General features: G+C 45.6%; 1 protein-coding gene across 1 annotated transcript; it reads right to left on the bottom strand.

Moving 5' to 3' along the window:
• Positions 1–2,271: 2,271 nt before the first annotated feature.
• On the bottom strand, positions 2,272–2,830 carry LOC123490780 (germ cell-specific gene 1-like protein; the record flags this gene model as incomplete). Its single annotated transcript, XM_045220655.1, has 1 exon — positions 2,272–2,830. A coding segment is annotated over exon 1 (289 nt), but the record flags the coding sequence as incomplete, so codon positions are not given.
• Positions 2,831–13,788: the final 10,958 nt, after the last annotated feature.

The following is a 13,788-nucleotide window of genomic DNA, read 5'->3' on the forward strand; positions in this document are numbered from 1 at the left end:
CTCTGCCCTATCTCACCTGGACAAGATAAATACTTATGTAAGAATGCTGTTCATCTACTGCCCTCCAAGCTCATCACTAAGCTCAGGGCCCTGTGTCTGAACCCCTCCCTGTGGTGAAGGTAGACTACAACACCTCCGCCACGCTGATCCTCAACACGTGGGCCCCACAGGGGTGCGTGCTCAGCACACTCCTGTACTCCCTGTTCACCCATGACTGCATTGCCACACACATCTCCAACTCAACCATCAAGTTTGCTGACGACACAACAGTGGTAGGCCTGATTACCAACAATGATGAGACAACATATAGGGAGGAGGTGAGAGCCCTGGCAGAGTGGTGCCAGGAAAATAACCTCTCCCTCAACATCAACAAAATGAAGGAGCTGATCGTGGATTACAGGAGACAGCAGAGAGAGCACGCCCCCATCCAAATTGATGGGGCTGAAGTGGAGAGGGTCAAAAGCTTCATATTCCTCAGCGTGCACATCACTGACGACCTGAAATGGTCCCTTCACACAGACAATGTGGTGAAGAAGGCGCAACAGCACCTCTTCAACCCCAGGAGTCTGAAGAAATTAGTCTTGGTCCCTAAGACCCTCACAAACTTCTACAGATGAACCATTGAGAGCATCGTGTCAGGCTGTATCATCGCCTGGTATGGCAATAGCACCGTCAACCGCAGGGCTCTCCAAAGGGTGGTGCGGTCATTCCAACGCATCATCGGGGGCACACTGCCTGCCCTCCAGGACATCTACAGCACCCAATGTCACAGGAAGGTCAAGGAGATCATCAAGGACCTCAGCCACCCGAGCCACGGCCTGTTCAACCCGCTACCATCTAGTAGCAGTACAGGTGCATCAAAGCTGGGTCAGAGAGACTGGTAAACAGCTTCTATCTCCAGGCCATCAGACTGTTAAACAGTCACCACTACCCGGCTTTCACCCACCACTACTAAGGCTTTCGCCTTAGTCACTGTTACTAGCCGGCTACACCTGGTACTCTACCCTGCACCTTAGAGACTGCTGCCCTATGTACATAGAGTCATTAAACACAGGTCACTTTAGTAATGTTTACATACTGCTATACCCACTTCATATGTACTCTATTCTAGTCATAAACACTGTTTCTATTCATATACTGTCCATACTGTCTATACACACCACTATATATATAAATAATGGTGTGTATAGACAGTATGGACAGTATATGAATGGAAACTGTGTTTGATCTGCAGTGTGTTTCTAGCTCCAACCGTAATAATACCTAGCAATACAAAACAATACACACATAACCCACAAAGTAAAAAGAAAGAAATTAAGAAATATATACTCCGGACCCTGACAGTACTCATTTTGATATTTCTTAATTTCTTTCTTTTGACTTTGTGTGTATTGTTTTGTATTGCTAGGTCTTATTACTGCACTGTTGGAGATATAAACACAAGCATTTCTCTGCACCTTTGATAACATCTGCAAATCTGTGTTTGCGCCAATAAACTTTGATTTGATTTGATTTTTGAGTCTGAGACTAATCTGTTGTTGAAGTCAACAATAAGCTCATATGAGTTATGTATCGCGGGAGGTATTGACCAGTGTTTGTGTCCATCATACACGCTGCAGATCAATCAATGTGAAATATTTCAGCCCAAGAATCACAGTTAATTAAATGAAGTCCAATATTAACTAATAACTGTCTTGAATGTTTTGGTTGTAATAGACTAAACTTAGCCTATAAAAGACTAAACTTAGCCTATAAAAGAGAATAAACAGCAGTTACTTTTTACTGTCAGAACACTTTAAGACTATTTCTTATAGCAACATCATATTTGTTTGTGCTCTTTTTTTAACCTACTTATTGAAATGTTTTGATATTATTCCTACAACGTGCACTGTTGAGAGGAGAGCTCACGAGTAAGCATTACATTCTACCGTTTACACCCCATTGTATCCTGAGCATATGACAAATACACTTTGATTTAGTTGTGATTTTAAACAATTTCTCCGATTTCCGAGACCATTAGCCAACTAGATTTAAATCATTCTAATGACTCTTTATGAGCGCGTCTAAGGCGGCAGGTAGCTTAGTGGGTAAGAGCGTTGTGCCAGTAACCGAAAGGTCGCTGGTTCTAATCCCCGAGCCGACTAGGTGAAAAATCTGTCGATGTGCCCTTAAGCAAGGCACTTAACCCTAATTGCTCCTGTAAGTCGCTCTGGATAAGAGCGTCTGCTAAATGACTAAAATGTCTAAGTAACAGAAACGTTATCATCTCACCTGGACCGTGAATGTTCTCCTCGCAGGAGTACCAGATCCCGGTGTGGAAACGGCGGAACAGAAAGCGATCGTCTCCGGTCTCCCAGCTGTAGTGGACCTTGCTCTTGTCTGTCTCGTTCACGCCGTAGTCGATGCAGTTGTGCCGCCGCTGCTTGCTGCAGTTGGGCTTGGGTACGCGCTGAGTGCCCTCGCACCAATACGTCGTAATGAACGCGGTGGTGGAAAAAAACAGGGCGACCAGGTTGAGTCCAACCGAGAGCAACGCGCGGCATTTCCGCGTGGTCTTCATTGTCTTCCGCGCGCTGGGAGCTGACGAACTGTTGCACAGGGGCGCGAAAAGTTCATTAATTACAGACGGCCTGGTTGTGTAATGGAAGAATGAAACGAAACATTGCCGAGGAAAGGGATGGAGGCGTGGATAGTTTGTAAACGGTGCTCAGAGAAGATAGGATCTGGGAAGGTAGATGGTTGGGTTCCCCGTCATGTTATCGTGTTTCTATCTGCGTCGGACAGTGACATCTTTGGCAGCGTGTTGAGGGAAAGACCATGTCCAAGGAGAGACGCGGCTACAGTGAGATGCTCAGTCAGGCTGATCAGCTTTAATAGGAAAACCCACTCACTGCTAGCAGGCTGTGTAGCTGGCTCCGTGAGTGGTCTCCTCTCTTCTCTCTCTCTCTCTCTCTCTCTCTCTCTCTCTCTCTCTCTCTCTCTCTCTCTCTCTCTCAATTTCAATTCAATTTAAGGGCTTTATTGGCATGGGAAACGTATGTTAACATTGCCAAAGCAAGTGAAGTAGATAGTAAACAAAAGTTAAATAAACAATGAAAATGTACAGTAAACATTACACTCAGAAGTTCCAAAAGAATAAAGACATTTCAAATGTCATATTATGTCTATATACAGTGTTGTAATGATGTGCAAATAGTTAAAGTACAAATGGGAAAATAACTAAACATAAATGTGGGTTGTATTTACAATGGTGTTTGTTCTTCACTGGTTGCCCTTTTCTTGTGGCAACAGGTCACAAATCTTGCTGCTGTGATGGCACACTGGGGTTTTTCACCCAGTAGATAAGGGAGTTTATCAAAATTGGGTTTGTTTTCAAATTCTTTGTGGATCTCTGTAATCTGAGGGAAATATGTGTCTCTAATATGGTCATGCATTTGGCAGGAGGTTAGGAAGTGCAGCTCAGTTTCCACCACATTTTGTGGGAAGTGTGCACATAGCCTGTCTTCTCTTGAGAGCCAGGTCTGTCTACGGCGGCATTTCTCAATAGCAAGGCTATGCTCACTGAGTCTGTACATAGTCAAAGATTTCCTCATGTTTGGTTCAGTCACAGTGGTCAGGTATTCTGCCACTGTGTACTCTCTTTTTAGGGCCAAATAGCATTCTAGTTTGCTCTGTTTTTTGTTAATTCTTTCCAATGTGTCAAGTAATTCTCTTTTTGTTTTCTCATGATTTGATTGGGTCTAATTGTGTTGTTGTCCTGGGGCTCTGTGGGGTCTGTTTGTGTTTGTGAACAGAGCCCCAGCACCAGCTTGCTTAGGGGGCTCTTCTCCAGGTTCATTTCTCTGTAGTTGATGGCTTTGTTATGGAAGGTTTGGGAATCGCTTCCTTTTAAGTGGTTATAGAATTAACGGCTCTATTCTGGATTTTGATCATTAGCGGGTATCGGCCTAATTCTGTTCTGCATGCAGTATTTGGTGTTTTTCGTTGTATACAGAGGATATTTTTGCAGAATTCAGCATGCAGAGTCTCAATTTGGTGTTTGTCCCATTTTGTGAATTATTGGTTGGTGCGCATACCCCAGACCTCACAGCCATAAAGTCAATGGGTTCTATAGATCTGGACCTTAATACTGTAGTGTAGTGTTGCTGTCCTGCTAATCCTGCCTCAACCCCTGAACTGAGATCTGGACCTTAATACTGTAGTGTAGTGTTGCTGTCCTGCTAATCCTGCCTCAACCCCTGAACTGAGGTCTGGACCTTAATACTGTAGTGTAGTGTTCATGTCCTGCTAATCCTGCCTCAAACCCTGAACTGAGATCTGGACCTTAATACTGTAGTGTAGTGTTGCTGTCCTGCTAATCCTGCCTCAACCCCTGAACCGAGATCTGGACCTTAATACTGTAGTGTAGTGTTGCTGTCCTGCTAATCCTGCCTCAACCCCTGAACTGAGGTCTGGACCTTATTGGCACAGGGTGGGTCTGTGTGTTTCACGTCATGTAGGTGCAAAGCTTCTAGTAGCTACCCTCCAAATTCAATATTTTGACACCATTTATTGTATTTTCACAGAGGCAAAGCAGCAGTTCTTCTTTTCCAGTATGGACCTTCATGGCACAGGCAGTCATGTGTTTTATGTCATTGTTCAAGGTTCCTGGATTCAGCTTAGCTAAAATTCGCTAGAATTTTATTCCATTTTTCACAGACTCTTTATTGTATTATATTAGGTTTGTCAACATTGAGCTGCTAAAATACATATTCTGTATTGTGAAACACTCCATTTAAAACCACTCCAGTCCTGGAGAGAACCATCAATCCAAGATCATATTTACTGTTTCATCTTGATAGTTTTGACAAACAGCTCATAACTGCGACTTGCATCCTCCTCTCTCTCTCTCTGTCTCTCTCTCTCTCTCTCTCTCTGTCTCTCTCTCTCTCTCTCTCTCTCTCTCTCTCTCTCTCTCTCTCTCTCTCTCTCTCTCTTTCTTCTCTCTCTTCTCTCTCTTCTCTCTGCAGTAGTTTATGACCTAACACGATGTCCCGAGTGAGAGAACAGGAGAGGGGAGGAGAGGGGTAGGAGGGGGGAGAATGAGAGAGGATGGACAGAGGAGAAGTTGTAAACTAGTGGTGGTGAGAACAGGTTGGGAGGCTGTAAACTATCCATCACCCATCAGACAGACACACACACACACACACACACACACAAACACACACACACACAAACAGGCAAGTCTTTGAGTCGCTCGCTCAAGGGAAAACGAGGCAGAGGGAGCACTTCTGTTATCATGTAGTTGATCAACGTAACAGGGACGAGACGGTGAAATTATGACGCGGCTGGCGCCCGACTCACGGGCAGGTGGCAATGTCACCGTTCTGGCTGTCACTCTGAATAATGAACCCCTCAGTCTCTCCACAGTATCACACACACACACACTAAAACACACACACACACACTAACACACACACACTAACACAAATGGGAGAAGGAATGGCCATGTCACCAGGGAAACACACTGCTTTTAACAATTGACTGACATTCGAGACAGAGAGAGAGGGAGGGAGCGAGAGAGAGAGCGAGAGAGAGAGAGAGGGAGAGAGAGAGAGAGAGCAAGAAAGAGAGATATTGATGTAGTTTCTGCCAGCTTGGCTGTGTCTTGGGTTAATCCTCTATGTGCAGCTGTTGACTCCTCTCCTCTCCTCTCCTCTCCTCTCCTCGCCTCACTCCTTTATTTATAAATAATGTAATTGTAAAAAAACACTGTATAGCCTCAAAACATCGTTAAGGATGGTCAATCCATAATCTCTTGTGGACAGATCTACGCAAACATAACTGGCACTGCACCGTAGAATCTTTAGGGAAGGAATGGGATGCGTGGGATAACGCGCAGCAGTAGTTCCTATGTTTGGGTTTTTCGTCACTGGTTAGTTGGACAAATCATGATTTCGCAGGTGTTAGCTTCTTTCGCTAACATGAGTCGGACCGCAGAGTGAAGGAAAAGCAGCCAACAAATGCTCAGCATATTTGGGAACTCCTTCAAGATGGTTGGAAAAGCATTCCAGGTGAAGCTGGTTGAGAGAATGCCAAGAGTGTGCAAAGCTGTCATCAAGGCAAAGTGTGGCTATTTGAAGAATCTCAAATATAAAATATATTTTGATTTGTTTAACACTTTTTTGGTAACTACATGATTCCATATGTGTTATTTCATAGTTTTGATGTCTTCACTATTATTCTACAATGTAGAAAACAGTAAGTATATGAGAAAGTTACAGACGCTAACCTCCCCTGTTATTGTAATGGTGAGAGGTTAGCATGTCTTGGGGGTATGATATTTCTGCATCTGTAACTTTCTCACTCATCATTATTCACGCTTCATTCAGGACTATCCGTAATCATGGTAGCATCCACATTAATGTAGAAGTGTTTAAAAACATATTATATCCTTATTTACAATAAAGGTGACTCCAAAATTACACAATACATTATTTACCATTAATTTCTATTGGGCACAAAATCATCTGAAACACAACCAAAACAAAGAGCAAATGCATCCAACAAGTTTGTAGAGTCACAAGCCTGATGTAATCATTGCGTGCTAGGAATATGGAACCAAATACTAAACTTTTGACTACTTTAATACACATAAGGAATTTGTCCCAATATTTTTGGTCCCCTAAAATGGGGGGACTATGTACAAAACGTGCTGTAATTTCTAAACGTTTCACCTGATATGGATGGAAAAATAACCTCAAATTAAAGCTGACAGCCTGCACTTTGACCTCATAGTCTTTGTATCATTTGAAATCCAAAGTGCTGGAGTACAGAGACAAAACAAAAGCAAAATTGTCACTGTCCCAAAAATTACGGAGGGCACTGTGTGTGTGTGTGTATGTGTGTGTGTGTGTGGAAAAACAGAGATGGTTTGTCTTGAGTGTCTGGGGTGATCCATCAGGCATGACAATCTCTCTCTCCAGACCTCCCCTCGGACGAGAGAGAGAGAGAGAGAGAGAGAGAAAGAGAGAGAGAGAGAGAGAGAGAGAGACAGAGAGAGACAGAGAGCGAGAGAGAGAGAGACAGAGACAGAGAGAGAGAGAGAGAGAGAGAAGAGAGAGACAGACAGAGAGAGCGAGAGAGAGAGAGATCACTACAAGCAGCTACCATCTTCTACAACTTCAACCAAGTTGTAAAGATCCCTGATCCAAAGAGATACCATCTCTGATAAGTTGTAAAGATCCCTGTTCCAAAGAGATACCATCTCTGATAAGTTATAAAGATCCCTGTTCCAAAGACATACCATCTCTGATAAGTTGTAAAGATCCCTGTTCCAAAGAGATACCATCTCTGATAAGTTGTAAAGATCCCTGATCCAAATAGCTACCATCTCTGATAAGTTGTAAAGATCCCTGATCCAAAGAGATACCATCTCTGATAAATTGTAAAGATCCCTGTTCCAAATAGATACCATCTCTGATAAGTTGTAAAGATCCCTGTTCCAAAGAGATACCATCTCTGATAAGTTGTAAAGATCCCTGTTCCAAAGAGATACCATCTCTGATAAGTTGTAAAGATCCCTGTTCCAAAGAGATACCATCTCTGATAAGTTGTAAAGATCCCTGTTCCAAAGAGATACCATCTCTGATAAGTTGTAAAGATCCCTGTTCCAAAGAGATACCATCTCTGATAAGTTGTAAAGATCCCTGTTCCAAAGAGATACCATCTCTGACAAGTTATAAAGATCCCTGATCCAAAGAGCTACCATCTCAGATAAGTTGTAAAGATCCCTGTTCCAAAGAGATACCATCTCTGATAAGTTGTAAAGATCCCTGATCCAAAGAGCTACCATCTCTGATAAGTTGTAAAGATCCCTGATCCAAAGAGCTACCATCTCTGATAAGTTGTAAAGATCCCTGATCCAAAGAGCTGAGCTGATAAAGGTCCAGACAGGTGGTTGTAATTAAAATTGACTGATTGGCTCGACAGAACTACACAGATTTGACAGTTAAAGGGGCAATCGGGATTCTCCTGCCCCCATTGCTCAGCTGTTTACCCAAAATAGTGGCCGGTGTGGTGGTCGCTTTGTTGTTGTTTGAATCCCAGATTGTCTCTTTAAGACCATACATACTTAAAGGAGCATTATGGCATTACAGTTTGACATTCTTGCAACATAAAATGAATGTTTTTAGCACCCTGATACAAACATTATCTGAATGTCAGCACAACTGGACAGTTTTAGTGTTTTGAGAACATATCTTTTGGGATGTCCCCACAATGTTCCCAACAGACTGTTCCCACAACCTAATGAAACATTCTGGGAACCTTTAAAGAACAGATTAAATGTGTTCTAGAAACGTTCTTGCAACATCAGGTGAATGTTTTATACAGACATTGTATAATCATCAGCATGACTGGACAGTTTTTGTGTTATGAGAACATTTGCCGCGATCTAACAAATGTTCTGGGAACTTTCACAGAACCAATTTTGTTTTGCTGGGTCCTCTTTTATATTTTCTCCAATGAGTTTAGAGAAAAAGGCATACGACGCGAGGAATCAAGGAAATATAATTGAGATTCACCCTATAAGGGGAACTTTTCTCCTGTACTCGTCTGGCAAGGTTTGAAACTCCAAGGCAGAGAGAGAAATATCATCTGATACTGCCTGAGGGTTAGGGCAAAACCATCAACCTACAGCAGAGAGTATGACATAGATTGTGTGTGTGTGTGTATGTGTGTGTGTGTGTGGGGAGGGGGGAGGGGGGCGTTATCTCCAGGGGGGACAATAAATATCACTATAGTTCTAACCCAATGAGATCACACCTTCAGTCCATCACTGACAACACTGATCTGCGTGTGTGTGTGTGTGCTTGCAACTCTGGCTCAGGGTTTTTATAGAAGATGGGAAACAGGGAGAATTGATAGACTGCTGGATTGACACACACACAGAAATCCTGAGCTGCGGACATCAATCAGACGTTGTATTGTAATAGGCTTGTTCTGTTTCCACGGGTACAGGGGAGGAGTTCTAGATTTACTGTCCTCTTTAACCTCATTTACATTTACATTTACGTCATTTAGCAGACGCTCTTATCCAGAGCGACTTACAAATAGGTGCATTCACCTTATAGCCAGTGGGATCACCACTTTACAATGTTTTTTTTATTTTTATTTTTTATTTTTTTCTGGGTTGGGGTAAGGGGGGGGGGGTAGAATGATTACTTTATCCTATCCCAGGTATTCCTTAAAGAGGTGGGGTTTCAAATGTCTCCGGAAGGTGGTGAGTGACTCCGCTGTCCTGGCGTCGTGAGGGAGCTTGTTCCACCATTGGGGTGCCAGAGCAGCGAACAGTTTTGACTGGGCTGAGCGGGAACTATGCTTCCGCAGAGGTAGGGGAGCCAGCAGGCCAGAGGTGGATGAACGCAATGCCCTCGTGAGAGAACTTGGGAAGGTTGAAAACCAGACGGGCTGCGGCAATGACAAGTGCCTGGATTAGGACCTGTGCCGCTTCCTGTGTAAGGCAGGGTCGTACTCTCCGAATGTTGTAGAGCATGAACCTACAGGATTGGGTCACCGCCTTGATGTTAGCGGAGAACGACAGGGTGTTGTCCAGGGTCACGCCAAGGCTCTTCGCACTCTGGGAGGAGGACACAACGGAGTTGTCAACCGTGATGGCGAGATCATGGAACAGGCAGTCCTTCCCGGGAGGAAGAGCAGCTCCGTCTTGCCAAGGTTCAGCTTGAGGTGGTGATCCGTCATCCATACTGATATGTCTGCCAGACATGCAGAGATGCGATTCGCCACCTGGTTATCAGAAGGGGGAAAGGAGAAGATTAGTTGTGTGTCCTCAGCGTAGCAATGATAGGAGAGGCCATGTGAGGATATGACAGAGCCAAGTGACTTGGTGTATAGGGAGAATAGGAGAGGGCCTAGAACTGAGCCCTGGGGGACACCAGTGGTGAGAGCACGTGGTGCAGAGACAGCTTTCGCCACGCCACTTGGTAGGAGCGACCGGTCAGGTAGGACGCAATCCAAGAGTGAGCCGCGCCGGGAGATGCCCAGCTCGGAGAGGGTGGAGAGGGAGGATCTGATGGTTCACAGTATCAAAGGCAGCAGACAGGTCTAGAAGGACGAGAGCAGAGGAGAGAGAGTTAGCTTTAGCAGTGCGGAGAGCCTCCGTGACACGGAGAAGAGCAGTCTCAGTTGAATGACCAGTCTTGAAACCTGACTGGTTTGGATCAAGAAGGTCATTCTGAGAGAGATAGCAAGAGAGTTGGCTAAAGACGGCACGCTCAATAGTTTTGGAGAGAAAAGAAAGAAGGGATACTGGTCTGTAGTTGTTGACATCAGAGGGATCGAGTGTTGGTTTTTTTGAGAAGGGGTGCAACTCTGCTCTCTTGAAGACGGAAGGGACATAGCCAGCGGTCAAGGATGAGTTGATCAGCGAGGTGAGGTAAGGCGAAGGTCACCGGAGATGGTCTGGAGAAGAGAGGAGGGGATAGGGTCAAGCGGACAGGTTGTTGGGCGGCCTGCCGTCACAAGTCGCAAGATTTTATCTGGAGAGAGAGGGGAGAAATAAGTCAAAGCATAGGGTAGGGCAGTGTGAGCAGGACCAGCAGTGTCATTTGACTTAACAAACGAGGATCGGATGTCGTCAACCTTCTTTTCAAAATGGTTGACGAAGTCATCCACAGAAAGGGAGGAGGGGGGGAGGAGGATTCAGCAGGGAGTCTAGTTTTCTTCCATTTCCGCTCAGCTGCCCAGAGCTCTGTTCTGTGAGCTCGCAATGAGTCATCAAGCCACGGAGCTGGAGGGGAGGACCGAGCCGGCCAGGAGGATAGGGGACATAGAGAGTCAAAGGATGCAGAAAGGGAGGAGAGGAGGGTTGAGGAGGCAGAATCAGGAGATTGGAGGGAGAAGGATTGAGCAGAGGGAAGAGATGATAGGATGGAAGAGGAGAGAGTAGCGGGAGAGAGAGAGCGAAGGTTGCGACGGCGCATTACCATCTGTGTAGGGGCAGAGTGAGTAGTGTTGGAGGAGAGCGAGAGAGAAAAGGATACAAAGTAGTGGTCGGAGACATGGAGGGGAGTTGCAGTGAGATTAGTAGAAGAACAGCATCTAGTAAAGATGAGGTCAAGCGTATTGCCTGCCTTGTGAGTAGGGGGGGACAGTGAGAGGGTGAGGTCAAAAGAGGAGAGGAGTGGAAAGAAGGAGGCAGAGAGAAATTAGTCAAATGTAGACGTAGGGAGGTTGAAATCCCCCAGAACTGTGAGGGGTGAGCCATCCTCAGGAAAGGAACTTATCAAGGCGTCAAGCTCATTGATGAACTCTCCAAGGGAACCTGGAGGGCGATAGATGACAAGGATATTAAGCTTAAATGGGCTAGTGACTGTGACAGCATGGAATTCAAATGAGGAGATAGACAGATGGGTCAGGGGAAAAATTGAGAATGTCCACTTGGGAGAGATGAGGATTCCTGTGCCACCACCCCGCTGACCAGATGCTCTCGGGGTATGCGAGAACACATGGTCAGACGAGGAGAGAGCAGTAGGAGTAGCAGTGTTTTCAGTGGTAATCCATGTTTCCGTCAGCGCCAAGAAGTCGAGGGACTGGAGGGTAGCATAGGCTGAGATTAACTCTGCCTTGTTGGCAGCAGAACGGCAGTTCCAGAGGCTGCCTGAGACCTGGAACTCCACGTGGGTGGTGCGTGCAGGGACCACCAGGTTAGAGAGGCAGCAGCCACGCGGTGTGAGGCGTTTGTGTAGCCTGTGCGGAGAGGAGAGAACAGGGATAGGCAGAGGCATAGTTGACAGGCTGCAGCAGATGGCTACAATAATGCAGAGGAGATCGGAATGAAATGAACTAAACATCTGGGAAAGGAGAGAGCGGGGCCTCCCTCACCACAACTCCCAAATATAACTCTCCCAACTTCCACCTTAGAAACTATAATTGTTGTATACTACAGTGGTTCAATGTTTTCTAGGAATAGACTAACTTAGTTTATTCAGCTAGCTAACTAGGTGCAGTATTATTCCGTGAAAATCGTCCAGGCACTTAGTCATAAGAAGCCACAGCCAGCTAGCATGCCGGACTCCAACAACACGGTTTAGCGCCAATACTCGGCCACAACAAACCACCAGTGTATCAACACGCAAGCAGATCGTTCGTGTCTGTGTCTAACGTTGTGGGTTAGTCCCGACAGCTTGAGTGAGTCCGTCGTCAACTTATTCAGCCAGTTAGTTAGCTAGAATAGTTAGCAAACTAGCTAGCCATTGCTTTCAGACAAAGAAGAACCCCTCCTTTCACGGCACGAACACACAGAGAGAGCCAAACTAACGTTAACTAGTCACACATGTCCCGAATTCCTTGAACGACTCGGGCTATCAATATGTAAAAAACAAAACACAAATGTAGGTTATGACTTACCCCTAGCAGCTACTGTTAGCTAGCCAAGTGCAAAGCTAGCCACTGAATTGACTCAGCCAGTTCGCGTCTGTTCGCTCGGTCGTTCCAGCTATTGTTTACTAGTAGCTATCCAGGTAGCAACAGGCTAGCAAAATTTCAAGCACAGTAGCCACTTGCTACCTAATGTTAACGGTTCAGACAATGAGGTTAGAAAACAGCTGAATGGTAGGCAATTATTGTATGTAATTATTGTAGGCAGCCAGCTGGCGTAATTACAGGCACTCTCAGGCGTGAAACAACTATACCGTTGCCAATAGCTACTCACCAGCTAGTCCAGGTGGTGGGTTAGCTAGCTAGCTTCGTGCTACACCGGGCATAGCCGAATACAATACTAACCTACAATAAAATACATACAACAACCCACGATAACTACCTACAATACCTAACTACAATCTAAATACATCGTTTAAGCCTTACTCGACAAAGCCCAAGCTATGTATAAAGCCAAGCTTACCCGACGACCTCCTCTCTCTCTCTCTCTCTCTCTCTCTCTCTCTCTCTCTCTCTCTCTCTCTCTCTCTCTCTCTGTCTCTCGCTCTCTCCCTCTTTCACTCTCTCCCTTTTTCCCTTCCTCCCTACCTCCCTCCGTCCCTCTCTCTCTCCCTCCTTCTCTCGCTCCCTCTCTCTCCCTCCCTCCCGCTCACCCTCCCTCTCTCCCTACCTCCCTCCATCTCTCTGTCCTCCTCATAGTTCAGAAGTGAATATGAAATCTCTGGGTGGTCACTCCAGTGTCTGATAGGAGAAGTTATGGTCTGTTTGTCAGTGTGAGGAGGAGAGGGGGAGGAGAGGAGAGGAGGGGGGAGGAGAAGAGAGGGGAGGAGAGAGCCCTTGTCCATGATCCCTGTTTAGTCCAGGCTGATCTCTGTTTAGTCCAGGGTGATCCCTGTTTAGTCCAGGTTGGTCTCTGTTTAGTCCAGGCTGATCTCTGTTTAGTCCAGAGGGATCCCTGTTTAGTCCAGGTTGGTCTCTGTTTAGTCCAGGCTGATCTCTGTTTAGTCCAGGCTGATCTCTGTTTAGTCCAGGCTGATCTCTGTTTAGTCCAGGCTGATCTCTGTTTAGTCCAGGCTGATCTCTGTTTGGTCCAGGTTGATCTCTGTTTATTCCAGGCAGAACTCTGTTTAGTCCAGGGTGGTCTGGTGTTCCCAAAGCAGGATTTTCCCAGACACACCAGAGTTCCAGTTTCATTCCAATGCACACACTCATCCTCCCCACACTCCTCTCCTCCGCCTTTTATCTCCAGTCCTTGATCCATCGCTTGCTGTTCTTCTCCCTATAGCTCAATTTACACCCAGCATCTCACACAGACTCAGCCCTGGGTTTTGTTCTAGTCAGTTATTGATC

The sequence above is a fragment of the Coregonus clupeaformis genome, unplaced genomic scaffold, assembly GCF_020615455.1.
Source record: "Coregonus clupeaformis isolate EN_2021a unplaced genomic scaffold, ASM2061545v1 scaf4783, whole genome shotgun sequence".
NCBI classification, from domain to species: Eukaryota; Metazoa; Chordata; class Actinopteri; order Salmoniformes; family Salmonidae; genus Coregonus; species Coregonus clupeaformis.